Genomic DNA, 27,268 nt, shown 5'->3' on the forward strand with positions numbered 1-27,268 from the left:
ACAACTCTTTTTTACCACTAAAGTAAACTCGGAAACGAGGTTGAGTCACACAATTTTGAGGTCATTTTCGGACAATATTTCGATTTGCTTCTAATGTTTCACTTTTGTCCAATGTTGCACGCATGCGTAGAATTCTACTCAGACAAACATTTATGAAAATGTACACAAAGATTTATATCAAAATAAGACACAACCAAAAACATTGCCTTAAATGACAACCATTTCTCTATATGTTATAAGGAAATACAGTCATTCTCTCTCTCTCTCTCTCTCACGCACATGCACAAAAAAGTTATATGCATGTTTTTATGTACATGTATATGAAAGATGTGTGAGAGCGCGAGTGAATGTCACTTACACGTACATGGAAAAAAATTCATACATCACAACACACACCTTCACTCACTCACTCACTCTGTCTCTGTCTGTCTGTCTCTCTCTCTCTCTCTCTCTCTCTCTCTCTCTCTCTCTCAATCACGCATACGTCTATTTCATATACACGTACATCTTTCACTTACTGCTCTCACTTCAAAGTAAATGTCGTCATTCACTTTCTCTTCCCTTTCAATTTCTGCTCTTCAAAAGAAATTAACAATTTTTTACTGTAATTAACGAACAATCATATGATCCCATATGATCGAGTTGAAAACTTTGCTTCTTCCAGCGAAAGAATGCCATAAAATAACTTCCTTTGGCATACACATACACACACACACACACACACACACTATAGGTAAAACGTCTGTCCGAATTGCTATTTCTTTCTGTGTGCACGCACAAATTTTATTGAGTTGACATTTCTCTATTATGTAATTCGTATTTGTGACGAGCGTATTTAAAAACCTGATGTTCGATATAAACTTGAAAGGAAGTTTTCCCAGAAATCCTATCCTTTAACTCTTCTTTCCAGCATGTCCGAGGTGACATTTGTGCCCTCCCCCTTAATTTTTCCCTAATTTTTTTCCCGATTACTATGTTTGAGATACACGCTATTAGGATTTCACCTACAAAACACGTTCCGAATGTTTGAATTTTTTCCCTCTCCAAACCAAATTCCTTTTTACTTTTTTCAATTTTTTCTTCTTCGTAATCCATGGACAAAAAAAAACAGAGTATTAATCTTTAAGAATTTTATCCACCACCTCACAACTTTCAAAAAGCTACAGACTCCCAATTTTTCACTTTTAGCTTTTTGGAAAGCGGGGACGTTTCTGCAGAAATAATGTCATTTACTTGCTGTTTCTAGTATGTCGGGATTTCTGGTGGTGGTCTGGTATTTTTTATGCCTGCTATTTCAGTAGAATTCTGCGCATGCGTGAAAAATACGACGAAAGTGAAAGATCGGGAGCTTTTAGCATTTTGATAGTGAGTAAGTGATGGGTGGGCAAGGTGGGGGAAGGGACATTGTGTGTTTCTTTAAGAAAAATTAAATTATAAAAAAAATATATATATATTTCCCGGATTCCTATTTTTCTATGTGGATAACAAAAGAAAAAAAATTCGAAAAATTAAGAAATTGCGGTAGCGATGGGAGGAAATTAAAGCTTTTGAAACATGATTTCTGGACAAAATCGTATTAACACCCTTTCATGCGATGAAGCAATATATAGATTCTCATTCTTCTTAAGACGAGAAAGCACTTTCATGCAAACACATGGAAATCGGAAATTATCTTTCCCCTTCACTTTTAAACAAACAATAATTTCCATTATGCCATTAACTATATAAATATGCACACGCACACATATGTATATATATATATATATATATATATATATATATATATATATATATATATATATACATATATATATATATATATATTGTTGTTGGCACTCCGTCGCTTACGACGTCGAGGGTTTCAGTTGATCCGATCAACGGAACAGCCTGCTCGTGAAATTAACGTGCAAGTGGCCGAGCACTGCACAGACACGTGTACCCTTAGCGTAGTTCTCGGGGATATTCAGCGTGACACAGTGTGACAAGGCTGACCCTTTGAATTACAGGCACAACAAAAACAGGAAGTAAGAGTGAGAGAAAGTTGTGGTGAAAGAGTACAGCAGGGTTCGCCACCATCCCCTGCCGGATCCTCGTGGAGCTTTAGGAGTTTTCGCTCAATAAACACTCACAATGCCCGATCTGGGAATCGAAACCGCGAGTCCGCTGCCCTTACCACTGGGCCATTGCGCCTCCATATATATATATATATATATATATATATATATATATATATATGCACATATATATCTACTAGTTGAATTACCCGGGAAAGCGGGGCTTATCCCTTGTTTCTTTTCTCGGAATTGTTTCGCTAATCCAATACAAAACATGTAGGCCTTAAACCGGTTTTTGTGCATTTACAGAAAATAACGAACTGTCTTACATAGGGTCTTGTTTTTAAGAATTTCCAATAAGTTATGAATACCCAAATTGTGAAGTCAGTTGTGTAATATCATTAAATTAGTTACCTGATAGTAAGAATTCAAATAAAGTAGTCCCGAAAAAGGCTTTAAAGCATTCTCAAAGATCTTAGGAGGAAATACTAATAAGGTATGTATAGTAAAATCGTGAAGCATGTTACGTAATAACAGACTAATCAGATATGAGATAATAACAATTCAAAGTAAATAACTCTGAAGAGGGCTTTTGTGCGTTCCCAGAGAATATTACCCTCTGTTGGTATATTCGTCAATAAGTCACTAACCGAAATAAGTGGATCTATTATTTAGGAAAATACTATTTACTGGATAAATTGTGAAAATAACTCTAACATTTCAAATACTAAGAAATAAGGATACGCAATTTGATTTATACCAAATAATTCAGGGAAATGATTGAGTTATTTCCCTTGGCTATATATAGGGATCCCTTACAGAGGCGAACGGGTTATTTCCCTTGGCTGTTAAAATGAAATGTATCAGAGATATATAAGGGTCCCTTCCTGAGTATGCCAGGAGGTTTCCAGACATGAGTTCTACTCACGTGTCAAGTTTCATGAAAATCAATAGAACGATGTAGGAGTTAGCTAACAACTCCGCAAACACACCCACAGACAGAGTTCTCCACATATGTAGTAGATAAGTCTATGTAAATACAATATATATATATATATATATATATATTTAGGTTTAGCCATTGTCTGTGAAAATAGAGACATATATAAGTGTAGATAGATAAACGTATATATATATATATATATATATATATATATATATATATACACGCACACACACACATATATATATATATATATATATATATATATATATATATATGTGTGTGTGTGTGTGTAGAGTGTTAGGTGTGATGTACAGAAGTAAATATTGAAAAAAATGTCGTCAGAATTTTGGAATAACTTTCATTTATTTTATACATATAATAGCGCTTTCGTTCGTCTTTCGAACTTGTCAAATATAACTGTAAAAATACAGAGATCTAGCTTATTTATATAAAAACAGGTGTTTTGGGGGGTTTTGTTTATAACAGAACATTGTTTTGTTTGTTTGTTTTTTGGGGTGAGGCTTTGGAGACAATGGAAGATGTATAAGCAGATAGATAGATAGATAGGCAGATAGAGAGATAGATAGATAGACTGATAGTCAGACAGATAGAGAGGTGGATGTGGTAAAAGAGAGAGATTGAAATTATCTTTTTAAGGAGTGTCAAATATTTAAAAAATGGTTAAAAGCTTGTTTACTACTTACTGTATTGTTTTGAGACAGTTTTTAAGGATGGTAGAAGAAGGAAGAAGAAAGAAAAAATAGAGAATAATGAATAGAAAATATAAAGAAAACAAAACATGTCTTCCTATTTTTTCTTTTGCTTTTAGTTCTGTCATTTTATATTCTTTGTACTTTCTTTTTATAGACTTTGGGTCCTATTTAGAATGTATTCCTGTCATACATTCATTTATTTATTTATTTTTTAAGGTGTAGTTCTGCATGAGAGTATATTAGTATAATCTTTGTAAATTTGAAAAATCGAATTAGTAAAAATAACTATATATATTATATCAAACATATATACATATATATTTATTTATTTATGTGTTTCAGCCAAGTGGCTGCGGTCATGCTGGTGCACCACCGTGATTTTCACGTTCCTTGCATGGCTCTTCTCCCCCACCTGACATGGTCCAATCAAGAGTTTTGATGGCACATCTGGTGTATAAGAGAATTTGACACAGCTGCCCTAAACTGCGTATCATTACGAGCCATTGGTTCGTCTGGTATCGTGGAGAGGAAAGCGTCAAGTTTTGTCTTGAAGACCTCCGCATCCATGTCTTGCATGTCTCTCAAATGTTTTGGCAGGGCATTGAAGAGCTGAGGTCCTCTGAAACCGAGGCTGCTGCAGTATCTCGTTCTTATGTGAGATGCAGTGGACGGTACCTTTGGCACCATGCAGTGGCGACCCGTGCGGGCATTCCTGTAGTACTTGATACCAAAGTTTGGCACCATTCCTTCCAGTATTTTCCATATGTATATTATTACATACCTCTCCCGCCTGCGCTCCAGGGAGTAGAGACCTAGTGCCTTCAGTCGTTCCCTGTAGTTCATCTGTTGGACTGTGGCGATCTTTTTTGTATAGTGCCGCTGAATTGCCTCGAGTTCTGCTGTCCGCTTAACACTGTGTGGTGACCACAACTGAGAGCAATAGTCTAGGCGGCTCAGAACAAATGTCTTCCATAGAATCAACATGACTTTTTGATCCCTTGTACGGAAAGTCCTCAGTATCCACCCCGCCAGTTGTCTGCACCTTGCTGTCAACTTGACAATGTGCATGTGAAATAATGCATATATACATACAAAACGTATTTCTTGTTTTTCTTTTTTCTCTTTCAAACATTTAACTTTGGGGAAAAATTTTTTTATGAAGAGTAGTTCCATTGCCTTTTGGTATTGTGGATCGTCCCGTGTACATTTATAAAAGGGAAAGATTTTGAACTTTCCGTCTCCGCATATTTCCAGATGTTTACTTAATGGAATCATTCTTAGTTCTTCTTGTCGGATATGTTGCCTGTGAATTGTTGCACGTTGACAAAGTGAGTTATTCGTTTCGCCAATGTAATTTTCTTTACAGTTTGGACAGGTGATGCAGTATATGAGATTTTGTGTTTTGCAGTTCATATCTGCATTTATTTTAAAAATAGATCCGTTCTTGAATTTTATGTGGGAACCATTTCTATGTATTTGTAGTTGTTGGTATTGTTACACGTTCCACATCTCCTATCACCACATTCTTTTACTATGAATTCTGGTTGAGTCTCTGATCTGAATTCTGCCCTTGTCAGGTGTTTTTTAAGGTTTTTTGGTTGGCGTCTGCTATTCCGTAAGGTGTTTTTTTTCAATCAGAGTTTTCATCTTAGAGCTTTGAAGGAGTATAGGCAGGTTCGATTTTATGACGTGGAATATGTTAGTTATTCCAGGACTGTATGTGTTAATGAACGGAATCGTGTTTTCATTAACTTTTTCCTTTGGTGTCCGTAGTTGGGTGATATTCAGTTCCATCGCCTTTTTAATTCCTTCATTAATTAGGCCTAAGGGGTATTTTTGTATAGTAAGGAAGTCTTTCAGTTCGTTGAGCCTGGTTTCACGCGTTTTAGGGTCACTTACTATAGCACAGATGCGTCTGGCCATGCTGTATGGGATGTTTCTTTTGATGTGCTTCTTTTGGTTACAGGGGTGAAATTTTATTTATCTTGTCAAGAATTGATTAAAAAATCAATATTAGAGTCCTGGATTGATTCAACGCATCAAATCCTGGCTTCCATAATGAGAAATATGTCTATAATTAAATCAACCTAAGTTAATTACTGTTGTATTTCCCATTAACCTGGACAAAATGAAAATTCAGTCCTTTTGTGTGATTTGAAGTCTGAATGTGAAGATATATAACTAAATACCAGACGGTATTTTGTCCAAAAATCTACAATCGTTTTAGAATTAGAAATCAATGTTTGAATATTATTATTGTTCTCTTGTTTTGCAGGTGCCTGGATCATCAGTGATGGCTTACATACTGGAGTTGCAAAACATATTGGGAAGGCTATACATGATAATGAAGGTGCAATCATTGGCAAGAAAGTGGTAACAATTGGTATTGCTCCATGGAACTGTGTACAAAACAAGGAATCCCTAGTGAATGAAGAGGTAAATTTCTGTTTAGGTTACTTTCCTTATTTTTTAAACTTCTAAGCATATTCTTGCTCTATATTAATATTAAATACTGATTTTTAACATTATAGTATTGATTTTTAGAATTTTAATATTTATTGTAGGGTAAACTTAAAATATTAGATTACATCAAATGATAAAAAAAGGCCTATATGATTTCCATTTATGATGCAATGCTAATTTTGTGATAAGGGAAATAATATATTCAAGGTTTTTCACTTTCGTGTATTATTTTCTATTTTACTTGAATTTTAATAGCAAAAGTGTCTGAGTGAATAAAGTGTTAGACTACCTGATCATAGACAATGGGTTCAATTCTTCTGCTAGTATTTCATAGTTTCTAGTGAAAAAAACATTTTATTCTACATTACTCGGTTTCCTTGGTTATCAAAAATAAAGAGAACATCAATTTGGCAATGTTCCGTCTCTTCTCAAATACTATCAATCATCTTAGTCACTTGTTTCACATTGGATCCAGTTTCTGATTCTGATTAGAGTCACGGTGCGATGAATATGACTCAACAAAGCCGCAATACAACTCAAGATCTTCCTCGGCAATTACTAGTAGTCTATCTAGCAAAATTCTCACGAAAATCTTCCCAAAGATGCTAAGAAGAGAGATGATGTAATAGTATTCACAGATTGCTCGGTCACCTCTGTTGAAGACTGTAATAATAGTCGCATCGTTAAGGTTTCCAGGAACTATTGCTGCTTTTCACATGCGTTGGATAAACGTATACAACTTGATCTTCAGTATACAACTTGATCTTCACAGTTTGACAGCTGTGAGGCAGGAGCTTCAGAACTATGTTGTCATGACCAGGTGCTTCCCATACCTTCATGCGTTTTAGAGCCTTTTCCAGCTCAGGATAATTTGGAGGGAGTAACATCCAGTCTCGGATAGGATATTGGGGGATATTTCAGGGGAGGTCAATCACTGCAGTAGATAACCGGTTGACGAGAGTAATCCTTCCATGTTTCAAGTATCGTCCATCAAAGGGGTTAATCCGACGGTGGATATGAGTGCATTATTTACTCTACTATGAGAACCAACGATTCCCCTATTCACAGCATAGAAACGCCTGCCTAGGGTCTTTACTGTCCGCGAATGCCTGTATCTCCCCTGCTTTTGCTGGCCACCAGAGATTTTGGAGTTCATGGATCCTACATTGGCATTGCTGCTTGGCCTACCGGAAGCATCGGAAGCGGGTGTACATTGGGAAATTCTATACCAGACGAAATTCTCTCTTCTGGTCGATCAGCTTGGTAATATTGTTATCATTTTGGTCAAACCAGTCTTAATGAGCGTATTTGTAAAAGCCAGTTATTCCCCCTGGAGTTTTGGTGATCATCTCGCCTAAAATGAACCAATATACTTCTACACTGTCCACTGCCCATCTGTGATAATGGTGGGGTGCCTTCTTCAGAAAGTTCCATGAGGTGTGATGAGTAATCGCCACCGACATCGTAGGTCTTCAGTTTAGAAACAAAACCATCAAAGTGTCACGCTGTCTTTGTAGATATATTGCGATATGGAAGGTTTCGCAACTAAAACTTGTGGAGTCAATGATCCCTCCAGCAGTCCTCTGCGATAGGGAGACTGTGGGACATAGGTATGTTGCTCTCGCCACGAGATTAAGTGAAAAAGTAGTCCAGGTTGTGCCAACGCTTTGATCTCGGATGCTATTACGTGGTCTTTTGCTGGTTGGGAAAATGTAAATAACCATAATGTTTGGGATTTACCTGTTATTAAATTAAAATTAGCATCTAAGTAATTAACATTATAGTTCTCATTATATATAGTAATCCTTCATCCATTTCTTTAAAAAAACTATATAGTTTCTTATATAATTCTAATGTTCTATTGGTGCAATTCTTAGTTATTAATAAAAGGTCATCCCTAAATAAACCACCCTCCAACTTTAAATTTTCTAATTGAAGTTCCGATAATAAATAAATACCTACTAAATCAGTTACCTGTGCAGAATCAGGTGTCCCTGTAGGTATATCAAAATAGTCCCTAGTATCCTTCCTAGCCCACAGCTTATTATTGTATCTAATCAACGATTTCCTAGCCGTTTTAACTACATTAACTTCATCATAAGTCATTCCTACCTTATTCATTGCATAAATAAGGGCCTTATTCAGGATGATCTCATTAATAGAATAATAATAATTATCTATATCTATTTGAATGAATTTATATCTATTTTTATCTTTAATATTTTTAAACCATTTTAAAGTATCACTAGTACTAGTCCAAAGTTTAAGGTTATTAATTTCATTTGATCTATTAATATAGTTATTTAAAATGATTTCACTTAATTTACCTAGATCTGATTTACATGGACAAATAAGTCTAACTTTTGGGTCAGAATAAAAATTATCCTTGTGGTCTTTTGAAGTTATTCTAGCGTGCATAGGTACATAAAGTTCAGTTGTATTATCTAAGTTATATTTCATCATGATTTATTTAGAAGTTTTATTTATATTATAAAGAGTATTTTCTGGAAGAATTTTATATTTTTTATTAATTTCTTTCTCTAAAAGGTTATCATATAATTTAACATCTAGTTTATACAGGTTTCTAATTTTATCTGATTGTACTATAATCCCATCCGTATTTCGCATTTCTTTTATTCTAACAGCTAGATTTCTTAAATATTCATTATATCTGTTTGGATATTTATGAAATTTAATATCTTTCACCACCTTCCAAATATTATCCTCTAAAAGCTGTATATCCCTATTATACCGAGGTTCCTTTCTAGATTTAAATTTTGAATTGATATAATTAGAATTCTCGACATCGTTAATATTAGATATATTACAGTTATTGTAGTAGGCTTTCCATTTAATCCTATTAATAAAGTCTTTAATATTATTAAGTTTCAAAATATACTCCTTTCCACATGGTATAAGAATATCCTTCAAAGATGAATTCCAAAATAGTGGTTCAATCTTACCTATATATATATATATATATATATATATATATATATATATGGTGTGGCTGATGATGATGATTACTTCATCTTGACAGACGATAGCCATTCCCTCAACGCACACACCGTACCCCATCACACAGTACAATATTTCCGTTGATGAACTCTTAGATGACCTTTAGGGCCAGCTGCTAACTAATGGTATAAAACACAAGTGACAGATATTCAAATCTCTTTTATGCCTTTGTCCTTTGGAACCTGATTCTGAAAGAATGTTTTTTAATGAACCTGCATATGTATATTAAGTCTAGATATTGTCTTCCAAATTTTGCGACGTATGATAGAAGTTGTGAAAAGTGGTCAGTGTTCAATATTATTATCTGCCTGAGCATTACGACTTTCATATGACTTTATATGATTTTAATTTCCTGCTTTTGACAACAGAACACGATCGCACACAATACAGAGCCAATATTCACTGTTGATTTCAGTTACAATTGTTTCTTTCTGACAAAACGTTTTAAGCTCAAAGCACTGAATCATCTTTTCGTTCTAAGTCTTGCAACAGCACTTTTTCACCTGTTGCGATCCAGAGCATCCGTTTTACTTTTGGTGAAATCTCTCCAGTATTTTCATATGACGCCTGCGAGTGGTTCACATCTCACTTGAATAAAAAAAAAGTGCAGTCAATACACAGTCAATACACATGTTTTATAGACATTAGTATTTGTTTGCAAGGAAATAACACTATCCATCCATACTCGCTTTTCTAGTTCTCCAAATGCAACATTTGCCTTCCCTATTCGATAGTATATCTCTGCATTAAGACCACCATCCCTTGACAATGTGCTTCCAAACTATAAAAAAGAATAAATGGCTTCTAACCTTGTTCCATTCACAAAATACGTTTCATTCAGAATATGTTTGTCTTGGAGCAAGAGCAAACACTACTTTGATTTTCCCAAAACTAATTACGTGTGGCATATCTTCCTCTGAGTGTCCCAACAAATCAGCATCAACAGCGTAAAGCAATTCTCTAAGAAGTGTTTTGGAAGTCTTTGCTTTGCATTTAAATCAGCTCAGATTATAAATGTGACCAGATGTCCGAAATCTGATTCTGATTCTGATTCCCCTGTTGTAATCCTTGAAGGCATACCAAAGCAATGTAGCAACACACATAGAGAAGAGTCGGGGAGCGGGAGTGTCTCCATTAAAGACTACCCGACCTTTCATATTTCTATGGAGTTCCTTATAGATTTATACAAAATATGTTGGGCAACCAAGTTTGCACAAAACGATGTATAGCGCCTCTCAGTTTACCGTGTCAAATGCCTTAGTTAAATCTATGAAGACCTGGTATAGTGGAATGTGTTCCTCTATGCAGTTCACCTGAACCTGCCTCATAGAAAATGTCATTTCCATTGTTCCTCGTTCAGATATAAAACCACACTGTTGCTCGGAAATCACATGAAGACACATTTTCAACGAGATGATCTAACATGAATCTTGGAAGTATCTTCCCAGTATATTCCAGTGGGATTATCCCTTTAGAATTACTACACACTGATTTTGGGCCTTTACTCTTAGTAGGTTAAGAATTTCTGATGAAATATGATCCCCAACCCTGCTTTCAGAATTTCGACTGGAATGCCGTCCAATCCAGGAGCTTTAACTGATCTCAATTTATATAATGTCAGATTTACTTCTGTTGAAGTAATGTGCTACACTAGCTCTCTTTGCGGAATGCTATTTATGATATCCATGTTTACCACAGAAGAACTATGGAAAAGATCTGCAAAGCGTTCTTTCCATTTATTCATTATTTCGGGAAGATCTTTAACAACATCATTTTCATTTTTTTACTTCAAGGGAATTCTTCTTTGGGGTTTCAATAAATGTAACAGAAGCAAATTTTGAAGAAAATATTAGCCATTTTTCATACTTTCTAGAAGCAAGGAATTAGGAAACAACATCTGCTATCAGGGGATAAAAATCGTGTTACATAGTGTTATTATTGGTATAAATGTAAATTTATAATCTGGATATAGAAGCTAGAGGGTTTGAAGCAGTTATCCATAATTACTTGTTTCTCTTTAATTATCAGAATGATATTCCTGTCAGCAGGACAGCTGACTTTTCTATGATGGAACATATTATTTCTTGTCTGAGCCAAACGAATAAATGTATACACCACAGGCTTCAGAACAGTTTCTGGTTAGCAAATCCATTAACAAGGCGTTGATTAGCACCTGGGCTATAGTAGTTGTCACTTGCCCATGGTACCATTTGTGGGTGTCTCTGAATGAGAGTGGGATTATGCATCTGTATAGCAATTCATTAGTGTTCTTTTTTCTAATGCCTGTGAACATTAAAACCTCCCCCAACAACACGTACAGAAGAATTCAGTCCATATTCTTATATTCTCTATTTCTCTCCCTCCCTCTTTCCACCTTTCTTTCTTTCTCTCCCTCCCGTTCCCCCTCTCTTTTTGTCTCTCGTTGTTCCCCTCCCATCCCGTTTTGCTGTATTATTTTGTCATAGCAAAAGATGCATTATCATTTTGTTAGATTACAATGATGTTGATAATATGTATAACAGCTAAAATATTGATTTAATTTTTAGGGATCATGGCCTGCAGAATATGAGATAAAACATGACAATAACCCAACACCATCTGCTTTGGATCCTAATCATTCACATTTTATCCTTGTTGATAATGGTACCCAAGAAACTTCTGGAGTAGAAACGGAGTTCAGAAAAAATTTAGAAAATGCTATTTTACAAAAGAAAATCCCAAGTAAGTTGTTATGTCAAAAAAATCTAAACATAATCTCTAGAGCTAAGATGAAATGTTAAGAATAACTTTTTAAATTTACACATACATCTTATGAAATTTCTGTTTTTAATAGGGAACAAGTGTTTTATAAGTCATTGTTTAGTTAATGCTAATATATTTCTATCGAGACAATTCTATTTGTCTATGCCATCCAATCCACCTTTACTCAACGATTTTCCTATCACTATTCTGACAAGTACAGTGATGCCAGTGCTTGGCTAATGAGGTCACAATAAGTTTGAAACATGCCTGTATTTTCTCTATGAAGTTTTAGTCTCTCATCATTATGCTTTCTCCAAATGTATTTTTCATTTTTATAAATATTTTATATAATCTTTTATGGAATTGTGTTTTCACATTTAGGCTGGTGACCTGGTTGCTATTCTTCCTCTTTGTTCAAGTTGCACATATAACTATTACTCTATCGAAGGTTGTATGTATATATGTTCCTTTCACCACTGTCTAACAGTGAATAGATACACTACTTTAGATTCATACAAGCAAATATAAACATGCCTATACATATGTACAAGCACAGCCAATCATATAAATACGTATACACACATATTTATACGCATAATCTTACAGTATACACACATATACGTTTATCCATCTACACATATATGTCTCTTCTTTTACATACAACGGTTAAACTCAAATACTCTTCTTTCTTCATTTCTTTTGTATTTTACATCATAGACATATACATCTATATGTGTATACATACATTCATACCCATACGCGTGGAGGCGCAATGGCCCAGTGGTTAGGGCAGTGGATTCGCGGTCGTAGGATCGCAGTTTCGATTCCCAGACCGGGCGTTGTGGGTGTTTATTGAGCGAAAACGCCTAAAGTTCCACGAGGTTCCGGCAAGGGATGGTGGCGAACCCTGCTGTACTCTTTCACTACAACTTTCTCTCACTCTTTCTTCCTGTTTCTGTTGTACTTGTATTTCAAAAGGCCAGCCTTGTCGCACTCTATGTCACGTTGAATCTCCCCGAGAACTACGTTAAGGGTACACGTGTCTGTAGAGTGCTCAACCACTTGCACGTTAATTTCACGAGCAGGCTGTTCCGTTGTTCGGATCAACTGGAACCCTCGTCGTCGTAACCGACGGAGTGCCAACCAACCACCCATACGCACATGCATATACACAGTCATACACACATACATACTTACATGAGTCTGTATGCGTGTATGAATGTTTATATGCATGTAATATGGGTATGTGTGTATAAATATTTATATAATATATGTGTGTGTGTGTGTGTGTCTGTGTGTGTATGTGTGTATCTATGTAATATACGAAAATAAAAGGAGAAAAGAAAAATAAATGTTCACATATACATACACTTATACATACATGCAGACACGTCTACACACATACGTAAATACTCACATACATACATACATACATATATACATACATACATGCATACATATATACATACATACATACATACATACATACATACATGCGTATATGTATGCATACGCATGTACACATATGCATACTTACATGCATACATACGTACATAGTGGTTCTCTACTCCTTATCCACCTCCTGTACCTACACCTTAGAACTATCATGGCATCTGATGTAGCTTTTTAAACCAGACAATATTTTGAAAAGACACCCACACCGATTGCATATCTGATTTGGACCACCAAGAGCTGCAGATAAGTTCTGATCTTTGTGGATCTTAAATGTCTTTTGAGGTTTCCATTAGATTGCATACCTCTTGGCATACATTGCATTGAAAGGTATACACAGACATATAGGCAGAATAGTTGGTGGAGATTCGCTTTCCATGAGTTTGCAAATGAGATTTGAGCCCAGCAAAAGAAAGGCATGGTATGTCACAAACTGTACACACAAAAAGGTCATTGTGATTCATCTTCTCGATCGTAACATTATTCTTTAAATTTCTCTCGAGTCTTGCATGCGTTATCCTGGCCTCTTCAAACGCTTTTACTCCACCCTACACTTTTGTTGTTCACCATCCAGCTCGATCCAAAGCAAGGGTTTTTGTCGTCTGTATCCATTCCAAGTGACTTCATAGTAGTCCTCATGCCGTCCTTAAACCTTTTCTTAGGTTTACACCGATAGCGTTTCCCATCTGCAAGCTCACCATAAAACAGCTGTTTGGTTATGCGTTCATCCACCATTTGAACAATATGGCCCCATTATCTCATTTAGTTTTTCAGTATCATTGCTTTAATTGAGGTGATGCCCGCAGACACAAGGACATCTGTGTCTGGAGTAAAAGAATTCCATTTAGTGTTCAAAATGCGATGAAGGCACTTTTGGTGGAATTGTTCAAACAATTTGAAATGTCTTTCATAAAATGTCCATATCTTAGAGGAATACAACAGGGATGCTAAGATAAATGATTTGTAAAGAGCGAATTTTGTATTGTTATTTATATGTCGTTGGCGCCCAAGGTATGACTCCAAGCCATTAAATACTTGTGCTGCCCTTTGAATTCGCGGATGTATTTCTGTGTCCAGATTTCCATCATTTTGTACAGATCTTCCAAGGTAGATGAAAGAATCAACAACCTCAAGTAATTTACCTTTAACAAAAATTTTAAGGGTGTTGTACAACATGCAAGTTGATTCATTACAACTGTTTTGTTCCAAGTTGATGGTCAAGCTAAAATCATCACAAGCCAAGACAAATGCAGGTACAAGAGATTGCAGACCTCTTTCAGAATGACTGACCAGATTGCAATCGTCAGTGCATAAGTGTACTCTAGTGAGTGAAGTAAAAAAAACCTTCGTTTTGAATTTCATTCTGGTCAGATTAAAAATATTCCCTGTTGTTTGATATTTTATGTAAATACTCTTCTCGGTGTTTTGAAAAGCGTGTGACAACACAACAATACAATGTATTGCAAAGAGGGTGGGTGCATCAAGGTCTACTTGCTTTACTCCATTTTCCACAGCAAAACATTCAGAGATTCTACCATCAAAATTAACTCTAGGTTTCATATCTTGATGCAAAGCCCTGATCATGTTAACAATTTTTTCTGGGCAACCTATTTTCCTTAGAATTAGCCACAGAGCATTTCGATCAACAGTATTGAATGTTTTGCTCAAATAAACAAAGCAGTGGTATAAGGCAAGATTTTGTTCAATGCACCTTTCATGAAATGGTCTGATAGTAAAGATACAATCAACTGTCCCCCTGGAGGAGTGAAAGCCACACTAAGACTCAGACACCTTATTTGAAACTATGAAGGTATTTAAATGTTCTAACAGAATGCGGGCAAGTACTTTTCCAACTACAGCCAAAAGCGAAATCCCACGAAAATTACCACACAGATCCTTTGGCCTCGATTTAGACAAGGAGACTAAAATGGCATCAAGCCAGTCTTGAGCACTTTCTCAATTCTCTAACATTGACAAATTAATATAGTTAAGAGTTCAAACATTTTGTCACCCCCATATTTCAAGACTTCTCACACAGATTCCATCAGACCCTGGAGACTTATTACTATTCAGCTTATTCACAGCTAAATAAATATAATTTAGAGTTGGCTCAAATGCCAACTTTTCTATAACTAGAAGGTATTCAATTTTTTTCTATCATCCTCAAGTTAGCGGATGATGGTCTATTCAGAAGTGCAGAAATATGTTCTACTCAGCGTTTATGAATAGTAGCTGTATCAGTCATAAGCAAACGTCCATTTGCTGTTCTCACTGGGGCTATTGAAGAGGATTTTAGGCCATATACCTCCTTAGTACAAACCCATGGCTTCATTTCTATCAGCTGCTTCTTGTGCCCCTTTTACTCTATCATTCTACCATTCCTGTTTAATTTTCCTTGGAGCAGTCATCACTTACCCTTTCAGCGTTCTGTAAGCTTTGTTTGTGTTGGGGTTCAAGGACTGAGAAAGAAGTGTATTCCCCAAGTTTTGTTTTTCTGAAAGTAGATCATTAATTTCTGCTGATTTTTTCTGAAAACTAGTTACTGGACGTTCGCAATTTAAATCTCACTGACAAATTTGCAGCCTGAAATACTTTTGTTTTGACGTCTTCCCATAGATTGTTTTGAAGTTTACAACATTTAACTTCTTGCGTGCCATAGGACCAAACTGTCGACTTTTAGGCATTATCGAAAAATTTATTTTTCTATGCTCTAGATAATGGTCAGTCCAGCCCTGTGCTCTTCTCATGACCCAAACACTAGAAACATCTTTCATATCACGTTTTCTGATCCAAATATAATATATGAGATACCAGTGTTTAGATCATGGGTGCATCCAGGTGGTTTTATGTTTATTTTTCTGCTTAAACAGAGTGTTGGTGAGAACCAGATTATTCTCAGTTCAAAACGTCAAAAGCGCTACTCCATTTTTATCATATTTTTCAATCCCATGTCGGCCTAAAACAGGCCATGAAACGTAGTTATTTCCAACTCTTGAGTTGATATAAATATATTTACAAATATTTGTTGAATGGCCATTTACAGCTTATGAGTTCCTCCGATCTTTGACGGGTCTTACTTTTCATCCGGCAGGGTGTCCAACAATCACCCTCCTCACCATGCAAACCTGGTGGAGTTGCCAGTTTAGCTACCAACGACCCGACAATGCAACAGGTTTTAATGGGTTACATGTTACCAGTAGTACTCAAGTGCGACCAGACATACATACATAAACACACTTATATATCATAAACTAACTGCTACTTTCTCAGATACAGCACGAAGTTTTGTCAGTGAACAGGTCGTGGGTTCAAAGGGACGAAAATATTTTGATATAAGTTATATTTTAATGTTGAAGGGAAACTTACGGTATTTGTGGGTTCTTGAATGGCTTAGAAACATCTCCCACGCTGCAGTTGTTTTTGTTTCAGCACACGATTTCAGATCAAGATTTTAATTATGGTTTATAGTGACGCCGAAATTATGGTTTATAGTGACGCCGAAATTATGGTTTATAGTGACGCCGAAATAATGCATGAACTTCATTGTTTTTGTTTTTCTCTTTTGGGATCATTGGTTGGGTCACATGGAAATCACTTGACAACAACACAGCTACTCTGCCTTTTGAAGATCTATTGTCATACTATCCTTCATTGATTTGCCTAGAGCTTCCAAAGCTCATTCTTTTACCATTGTGTAATAATCCAAGACTACCATTTGACCTCTCTTAAGAACTTGTCTGATTCTCAAACTCATGACAATTTGGTACAGGGGTACGTCAAGACCAAGAAGAGTTTAAAAACAGATGTCGCTAAAATACAGCAGCAATGGATGTAGCATTATATTGATAGACATTCCTTAATGTAGAAGAGGTTTGCGTGGTCCATTAACTCTGAGGACAATGCAAACAGTATCTAGCACTCTTGTCGGTCCGCACATGGTGATAAATTAAAAAAGTGAATCCAGACAGAATATAACCAAACCTTTCAAGATCCCTGCCGCAAAGTAAGCAAAGTAGGCAACAACAATAGTTAATTACAACAGTATTTGAACTGGAGAAGGTGGACAATGGCAGATGAGTTGGTTAAGGTTGTACCACTCAGAACTATAACTGAGTTATTGGGAACCTGATATTGCCCATCTCATTCTACATGTTCTGTAGAGGACGGTCCTGAAATTATAGTGTGTGGGCCACTCCCTAGCAACCTAGGACCCACAATAAACCAATCCGTGTCATAAACAGTTCTTTTTGTTTATATATTGTCAGACTTTGGCAAGAAATAGACTTAAGCAAAAATGTCTTTACAGATTTGCCATTAACTTTCAGGAAGCCAGTTCCAGATTCTTGCTGTCGAAATCTATCACAAATACCAGAATTCACAACCCTTTGACCTGCAGTGAGTTAGGACTCATTGTCTTCTTCTAGTAATATGTCAACAATATATTGTTATTTCTGCAAGCTTTATTGGTCAAATAACTTTTGTACCGTTTCCTTTATGCAGCTTTTATAAAGCCATATGCATTCTAATACTTTGGCTTCAAATTCCGTCTCATTGAAAGTCAGTGCCACACATCAGACACACTTGGTACTATTCCATTTGTCACTACAAAAAGAAGTATTGCTCCCCGGGCCCTATTTCAACAAATGAATATTACAAAGATGGAACTTTACATTCTAGTATTTCTCCCTTGAATGTGGCGGAAGTTGTTCTCTGAACATTTTCAGTGTTTATTGCTCCTGAGCATCTACCACATACAAAATATCTTGCTAGTTAGCCTTCCTTTGATATTGCTACACCTCTTATGTGTCCATAGCTTACACTGGGTACATCTTATAGAGTTTCTACCTACGCCTTTTCTACAGATCGAGCAGGGCCATCTACCTGAAGGGATTTGTGGTTTGTCTGCCTTACTACTTATTACGATTTTGGTTTTAGCTAGGTTGACTCTAAGGCCCTTCGATTCTGATCCTTACTTCCACGCCTGAAACTTTTCTTCTAGTTTTGAGAGTGACTCAGCAAATAGAGCAAGGTCATCAGCATAGGGGAGCTCCCAGGTGCATCCTGTCTTGAATTCCTCTGTTATTGCCTGGAGGACTATGATAAATAGGAGGGGGCTGAGGACTGAACCTTGGTGGATCCCTACCTCTACCCGGATTTCTTCACTGTACTCGTTGCCAACTCTCACCTTACTGACAGCGTCCCTGTACATGGCTTGCACAGCTCTCACTAACCATTCATCTATCCCTAGTTTCTTCATTGACCACCAGATCAAGGAACGGAGGACTCTGTCAAAGGCTTTCTACATGTCAACAAAAGCCAGGTACAGAGGTTTATCTTTGGCTAGGTATTCCTCCTGCAGCTGTCTTACCAGAAATATAGCATCAGTGATGCTCTTACCTGGCAAGAACCCAAACTACATCTCATCTAAACTGACTCTCTCCCTAATTAGTTGGGCTATGACCCTCTCTGTGACCTTCATTATCTGATCCTACGACTTGATACCTCTGTAATTATTTGTATCTAAAGCATCACCTTTACCTTTGTAGCAGTTGACTAAGGTGCAGCTACACCAGTCATTGGGTATGACTCCTTCATGTATCACCTGGTTAACTATTCAGGTGACTAGGCTATAGTCGATGCTGTCAGATATTTTGAGCCTCTCTGCAGTGATTCTTGATGGGCCGGGGGCTTTCCCTGTCTTCATACTCTTGATTGCTTTATCTACCAAAGTACTGTTAATTCGGATAGCTGGTCCCTCTGTTGGGACGACATTTGGCAGGCTCTCTTTCTCCCATTCATTCTCTATATTGAGCAATCTTTTGTAGTGGCGGCTCCAAATCTCTTTCTTTGCAGCCTCATTCAGTGCAAGTGTACCATCATCCATGCGGACACATTTCTGTCCTACATCACGGTTTTCTCTTGCAACACGCAATACTTCAAGTCTTTTGTCCTCACAGCGCAGAACATTGGCAAATGTTTTCTTATCTGCTTCCCCTCTGGCTACATAAACCTGTCTCCTAGCTTCCCTTCTGGCAGTCTGATACACTTCCCTGCTACGTCCGTTCTTCCAGTCCTTCCAAGCCTGTTTCTTTTGTCTAATAACCCTGTCAACCACATTGTTCCTCCACCACGTTACTTTGGGTCGAGAGGGGACTTTGCACCATCCACAGATCTGGTCAGTAGCACTCAGCAGGTTGTTCCGTAGAAACCTCCAGTTGTCTTCCACATGATGTGATGCTGATGCTATATCTCTTTATATACATATATATATATATATATATATATATATATATATATATCTAACAGGTCATCCCGTATGTTCTTTCCGATTTTCCCTTTTTTAAAATTGAATGAAATTTAACAGTATTTTGAATGTCTAATGTAATTAAAAGTTATGTTTATGCATTTGTGTACATTTAAACTAATTAGATATTATTTTACCGATTACTAGAATTAAAATTTCTTTGATTAAAACTCTTTCTAACATGGAAGTATCCAAAGAGCATTTGAGGCACATAATGCTCTATGAGTACAAAAGAGGAAACACTGTAGCCGAAGCGACTCAAAACATACACTCAGTTTATGGCAAAGAATGCTTGAATGAAAGAACTTACAGAAGATGGTTTGCAAAATTCAGAGGTGGTGATTTCAGCCTTGAAGATGAAGATCGAACAGGACGTCCAGTTGAGTTTGATGATAAGCTCCTTGAGGCATTACTTGAAGAAAATCCTGCATTATCAATTGACGAATTGGCAATAAAGCTTAGTTTAAACCATACAACTGCTCATCGTCATCTTCAACATCTTGGAAAGGTTCTTAAACTTGGAAAATGGGTGCCTCATGAATTGTGCAAAAGCAACCGCGAATCCCGAGTTGACATCTGGTCTTCTCTCCACTCTCACGAACTCATTTCACCCTTTTTGGATAGACTCGTGACTGGTGGCGAAAAATGGATCTTCTATTGAAATGTTAAACATTGTAAACAGTGACTTGGTAAAAGGGGAAAGGCTCAGCCGCAACCGAGAAGGCAACTTCATGGAATAAAGGTTCTTCGCTCTATCTGGTGGGATTGTAAAGGAGTAATTAACTTTGGATTGTTACCACCTAATGCAACAATCAATGTTCAAGTCTACTGTCAGCAATTAGAGCGTTTGAACCAAGCTTTAAAGAAAAAAGACCCGCTTTAGAAAATCGAAATGGAGTGATGTCTCATCAGGACAATGCGCGATCCCACACTGCAAAGATCACATCACAGAAGGTCGAAGAGCTTGGTTGGGAAAACAATTCCTCATCCACCTTATTCTCCTGTCCTTGCTCCTTCAGACTACCATTTGTTTCGTAGTTTACAGAATCATTTAGGGGACGTAACTTTCGCAAGCCAGGAGGAGGTCGAAACTGACATTTCAGAGTTCTTCGCTTTGAAACCAAAAGAGTTTTACATTGATGAGATTAAAAAGCTTGTAAATAGATGGAAGGAAGTCATAGATAATCAGGGAAAGTACATTGACGATTAAATTTCAATTAAATATAATTTTTGATCCCTTTTTTTCCTTTATTCAAAATTTGAACAAAACTTATGGGATGACCTGCTATATATATATATATATATATATATATATATATATGTGTGTGTGTGTGTGTGTGTGTGTGTGTGACAGTGGATTTTCATCGATGAGTTCATGAAACTTGGTTCTTTTCCCTAAAACTATATATTTATATATATTTTACTCTGTAAAGCTCAATTTAATTTTAATTTTTTATAAATTGATTTTAATTGAGTTTTTACCTGTAATTTTGGATTTTGTCCTTAATATTATTATTGATACCGACGCCGATAAACAAAACAAAATAATGTTATGTCCTTATCTCCCGTGCTGGGTTTGAAACCATATTCTGGTTGTTGAGGACAATGGTATTTCTTTTGTCCTGTCAACAAGCACAGTTATTTTTAGCGTAGGAGTATGATCGATGACCCTTTCCGGTCACCGAAAGTTTAGAAAAACAAGTTAGGAATTGTACTAAACTGACCCAGCTCTGGAGGGGGGTAACGTAGGACTGTTGGGTACGGTATTTGTGATAAATACGGTAGGATAGTTGGTATCAGGCAGTTGGCGTACGGCAGTTGGTAAGCGCGGTTTGGTGTAAAGACCAGCAGACAGTAGAGGAGCAAGATGAACAGAGAGACTGACAGACAGAGGCTGAAAGAGAGAGACTATGGTCAGAAGGTACCAGTCAGCAGAAATGGATAGATTCTAAGAGAGAGAGGGACAGAGAGATGGAACTGTTGTGGCAGGCAAAAGATTGTAGTTGGTCACTTCTTGTGGATTGTAGTGGGAAATTTGAAGGAAAGGAAATTCTTGCGGTGAAGGTTTGTGTTTGCATTTCTTTAAAGGAAAAATGTACTTTGTTGTTACATGTTTTAAAAGAAAAAGAGATTTTGTTAACTGTGATGTTAACTGGCAGAAAGAAAAGAAAGAACTTTGCTAACTCTTGTTAAATGGTAGAAAAGAAAAGAAAGAACTTTGTGGTGACATGTTGTTCAAAGAAAAGAAAACAAAGAAGTAAAAGAACTTTTGGTAGAGATGGACTATATGTAATCTGAACCTTTCCCCCCCCCCCCCCTTATTTATTAATTTTTTTTCACGGAATCCCATGTTTTAGGCTATGGAGATTCCGATTCTGAAAAATAATTTTTTGAAAAATTTCAATTTCCCCCTCCCACCAAGCAGGCTATTTACATGCTAGAAATAACAGCCAAATCTCACAAAACTAGTGTTAGGGTTAGGTTTAGGGTTAGGGTTAGGGTTAGGGTTTGAGTTAGGGTTAGGTTTACCCTGTGGATCTATATAAAAACCGGGGGGGGGGGATCGAAATTTTGAAATTGAGATTTTTCAAATTTTTTTTTCAGAATCGGATTCTCCATGGTCTGAAACATAGGATTCCGTAAAAAAGAACAAAATTTAAAAGGGGGGGGGTATACCCAGATTACATATACTCCATCTCCACCGAACTTTTAATTGACTTGATATACAAACCCTTGATTGTAAACTTTGATTATGTTAAATGCTTGGAAACGCTATTGTTACATGTTATTGAATGCTATGTTATTTTGTATTGATGATGTATTGTTTTGCTAAGAAAGAAAAAAATTAGTTTCTTCTTCCCTGCCTGTTGTCGTCGTTACGTGCTCCGGCTGGGCTTATTAGTCGTGGCGAACATTCTGACTCACTGAGCGTCGATGTTCGCGCGCGCGCGCGAGTTTTCTCTTCGTTGAGGTGCTTCGCGTGCGGGCGTTCGCAACATTATTATATATATATATATATATATATATATATATATATGTGTGTGTGTGTGTATAGATAGACAGACAGACAGACAGACAGACAGATATATAGATAGATGCACAGGAGTGGCTGCGTGATAAGTAGCTTGCTAAACAACCATATTGTTGCGGGTTCAGTCCCACTGCGTTGTACCTTGGGCAAGTTTCTTCTACTATAGCCTCGGGCCGACCTAAGCCTTGTAAGTGGATTTGGTAGATGGAAACGGAAGGAAGCTCGTCGTATATTTATATATATAGAAATATGTGTGTGTGTTTGTTTGTGTGTCTGTGTTTGCCCTCCCACCATCGCTTACAACCAATGCTTGTGTGTTTAGTCCCCGTAATTTAGCGGTTGGGCAAAATAAGCCGATAGAATAAATACTACGCTTACAATGAATAAGTCCCGGGGTCGATTTGTTCGACTAAAGGCGTTGCTCCAGCATGGCCGAGTCAAATTACTGAAAACAACTAAAAGACTAAAGAATATATACATATAATATGGGTGGCTAATTCGCTATTTTACACCCTAAAGGCAGAAGTATATACGTCACTAAAGTAAACAAGGACACTAATAAGCACCAGTTGTAAAGGAGATAAAAGTCGATACAACTCAATATGGTGTTTTTTTTTACATTTATTTCTTTACACACACACACACATGCGCATACACATACACACACACTCATGCACACATACACATGCATGCATACATACACAGATATTTATAGAAAGACAAAAAGACGAAGACAGGTGTAGGAATAAAAAGCAGGTGTATTAGTATAACACTCAAGAAAAATGGATGCCTTTTTCGTTTAGAGCCTATGCTTTTCGACGGAAAGGAATAAGAGGGGAAAATGGAGAGAGAATGAAAAACTGGAGAAGAGATTTATATATGTACGTGTATCTGTCTGCCTTTCTGTGCGTGTATGTGTGCGAGTGTGTGTGTGTATGTGTGCGAGTGTGTGTGTGTGTGTGTGTGCGTGTGTATGTGTGTGCCTGTCTGTGTGCTTGTGTATGTGTGTGCATGTGTGTGTATGTGTGTATGAGGGGAAGTCAAAAATTGTCCGCACTCACCTTAATATGTCTTTATTATTGTCACACTGCCTTCTGCGCATGCGTGTTTATAGTTGGTACTACTGTGGTCACGTGTACGAAGTTTGAAACTGATCACACCATTTTTCCTTCTGGCTTTACAGTATAAACCTGGCTACTCCATTAGCAATGTGCACCAAAGAAGGACAAAGAGCATTTATCCAAATTCACTGTTCGGAAGGTGTGCCAGGTACTGAAATTCATCGGAGGCTTTTTGCTCACTACGGGGACAATGTTACAGCTGTCTTGCTTCTGCCTAGTGTTTGAAGTTCGTCCTGTTTTTACTGAGAGTTCATGACTCAGACTAGCATATGATTTGAATGGGATTTGATTGGTAGAGGATAGTCACATGACTGGTCTTAGAAATTTTTGTAAGTTCCCCACTATGTCCGTGTGTTAGTATGAAGTGACAATGTTTGGCTTGGTAAGTTAAGGCTGACACAGTTGACTGAACGAGTTCAAACAATCAATGCTCTAAATGTTTTCTGTCAAATATTTGTAGAGAATGAACACATGATAAAAATTATAACCTTTTGGATGCTTCCCTACTTCTGAGCGTTAGTGTCACATGACAGTATATTTTGCGCCTAAAAAACGGCCGACACGGTTGAAGGAACATGTTTAGTTATAATCAAGACAGACCAAATTTAATCTGTCTGATGGGAGAGTGCACAGGAGTCGTTTGTATGTAGTCCAATGATTAAAATTTAGGTTGTTATCTCTGTAGCTTCCTCATGATAAGTGGCAGAATGAATATTGTGTGTGAATAGTTATTCGTGAATGTACTCTGTTAAGGTTTGTTAAGTATTGGTTTGAACTTTTGTATGAAAGTATTTTCTTTGCTTATCCCTGCTTCATCTATGGTATTCACTGAACATCGGTAGAGTGGGAAGACCTGGAATTTGGGAGACTTATTTTTTGCATATATGTCTATGTGGCCACTCAGTGTGATCTGCCTAGTACTGGGGTTTCGTATTTGTTGTCGGTGAATGGTCAGTCTTCTTTCTTTATTGCCCACAAGGGGATAAACACAGAGGGGATAAACAAGGACATACAAAGGGATCAAGTCGATTACATCGACCCCAGTGCATATCGGGTACTTAATTTTTCGACCCTGAAAGGATGAAAGGCAAAGTCGACCTCGGTGGAATTTGAACTCAGAACGTAACAGCAGACGAAATACCGATTTCTTTATTACCCATAAAGAGTTATACAAAGAATTTTTAAGACATCACAAAACACAAAGACAGTACAAAACGCAAACATAAAATCGGGGTAATTAAAATAAAATGATAATATGCAAGAATGAAAAAAATGAGGCTCAATGTCCACTCGATCCCCGAAGTCGGGTGGTTACATTTATCCAGTTTTTCACTTTTACGTTCAACGGCATGTAAACATTTTAACTGTTTTGTAACTCAAAAAATCCAAACACTCGCGTTACCTTTCTTCCATTAATCATTGTTACGTCCGTCCTTAACAACTGCAAATAATCAGTTCTAGTGGGTGGTGTCTCCACCAACCATATCTGTTTCGTTATTAAATTTTCACCAAGTTCTTTTATGCACTCGAAGCATCTTTCCTCACGTATCAAAATGCATTTTTCAGCACATTTCTCTGGCATTTTCACTCTTATTATTTCTTTTAACCTCTTGACTTTTCTCTCCATCTGCTCGCAATTCTCGTACTTTATCAAAAGCTCCTTGTATTTCACATCTTTCTCCGTTCTCTCCCCTTCTTCTTGTACATTATTAGTTTCTGGCTTTTTTATCTCTTTTTTGTTTTCTGTTGACCGTTCTTTTGACTTATTTTTCCTGTGCTTTTTAGTGCTAGTAGCTCCATTTTCGTTCTTCTTTGTTTTCTCTGTTTCACACTTATGTCTCTCTTTTATTTCCTCAGTGTGGTCTACAATTTTTTCCTCCTCTGCTTGTGCTTTCTCTTGCTGTGGTTGTATGAAGACCAAATGCCCCCTATATGAATAGGGGGCATTTGGTCTTCATATGACCTCTCTCCCCGCATATATAACAATTTGGTTTTCTTCCCTCGACTACGACATTTAACGTTTTCTCATCCTCCACTTCTATCTGGTAGGGAATTCTTTCTATGTCCTCGAATGTGGCAAAAAGCCACGTTTCGAGTCCGAATCCCCACCATTTGCACACTTTTGTTTTCGCCACTGGTCCCAATTCCGGCTCCTCCTTGGTTGCAGCCAGCACTGTTGCAGCCAACCACTCTGGTTTAATATCTGGTGTAACTCTGGGAATTCATATTTTTACACTTCTTCCTCTATAGCTTGGTAGCAATGCTATTTTCTCACTTCTTAATATGTTGGTTGCATGCTTGGTTGCCTCTTCTATAGTGGCGAACTTCACCTCAACCGTACCGAATTTTCTTCCTCTGTTGATGTACGTAGCTTCATTGACAATTTCACCCAGGCACTCCTCGATTTCTTCTTCCGTCACCATTTCAATTTTACCGGTTTCTACAGCCTGTGTACGATACACAACTGTCCTCAGAATCTTATTTTCTTTAGTCTCTTTTGGGGGACACAATTTGTACGAGTCTCCCTCAACTTCTATCAAATTCCTGCTTCTGGTCACCTCCTCCATATCCAACTTGATTAACTTGGTTTCTAGCGGTACTGACTTCCTCACCGCAGTGGCCTTGGCATAGCTCTCCATGCTGGAGACACTACCACTTGCCATAGCTGGGGAAAATGCAGCAGCTCACGTGAAATGCAACCGTAATAATTCCACAAAAATCACAATTATTCACCGAGACAGTTTTCACAAAGTAACACAACAGTATTCACAATAATTCACAATAATTCACAGAGACGAAATACCGCTAAGCATTTCACCCGGTGTGCTAACGTTTCTGCTAGCTCGCTGCCTTCGTGAATGGTCAGTCTATTTCTTAGAGTAAGCTTTGTTTGACATATGTAATATTTATCACATTCTTGACATTTGATAGCATATACCAAATTCCTTGAAGAACATGTAATGTGATTTTTTGCAGTAAGAGATTGTCCTGACTTGAATTTGCATGTTTTGTCTTCAATAATGCTGATGGAGGTCCCGCAATTAGGGCGGCCACATTTTTTGACTATTGGTGTAGAAATTGTGGAAGGTAATTTAGCACTTGTGAAGAGTTGTTTGAAGGACATTGATTGTCTTTTACTTTTGATTATTTTGTGTATTTCAAATATTTGTTTCATTCTTGGATCTTGTTTTAGTAGTGGGATGTTCTGGTGGCTAATATTGTAAAACCTCTGTGTTTCTTGAGTTCTATGTTGTAACAAAGAGTAGATTATTGGATGTATCTGGAGCGTTTTTCGTTTTTCGTAGTTGTTCGATATTTATTGCTTTGTTACGTTTTATTCCATTGACTATTAATATTAATGGATATTGTATTCAAAGTACTTGTTCTTGTTCCTGGAGTCTTTTATTGCGAGTTTCAGGGTTTG

At 37.0% G+C, this 27,268-nt stretch overlaps 1 protein-coding gene across 8 annotated transcripts in view; it reads left to right on the forward strand.

Moving 5' to 3' along the window:
• The window catches only part of LOC106871768 (uncharacterized), a 1,221,261-nt gene that overhangs the window by 650,288 nt on the left and 543,705 nt on the right, over positions 1 to 27,268 (forward strand). For all 8 annotated transcript variants that reach the window (XR_016244689.1, XR_016244690.1, XM_089364843.1 and 5 more), the window contains exons 44-45: positions 5,989 to 6,149; positions 11,741 to 11,915. Coding sequence is in view for 6 of the 8 variants with exons in the window: in XM_089364843.1 (XP_089220969.1) it covers positions 5,989 to 6,149; positions 11,741 to 11,915 (336 nt within the window). In the remaining 2 variants the exon portion in view is untranslated. The remainder of the gene's footprint in view (positions 1 to 5,988; positions 6,150 to 11,740; positions 11,916 to 27,268) is intronic.

Source organism: Octopus bimaculoides, chromosome 16 (genome assembly GCF_046866305.1).
Source record: "Octopus bimaculoides isolate indiv1 chromosome 16, ASM4686630v1, whole genome shotgun sequence".
NCBI classification, from domain to species: Eukaryota; Metazoa; Mollusca; class Cephalopoda; order Octopoda; family Octopodidae; genus Octopus; species Octopus bimaculoides.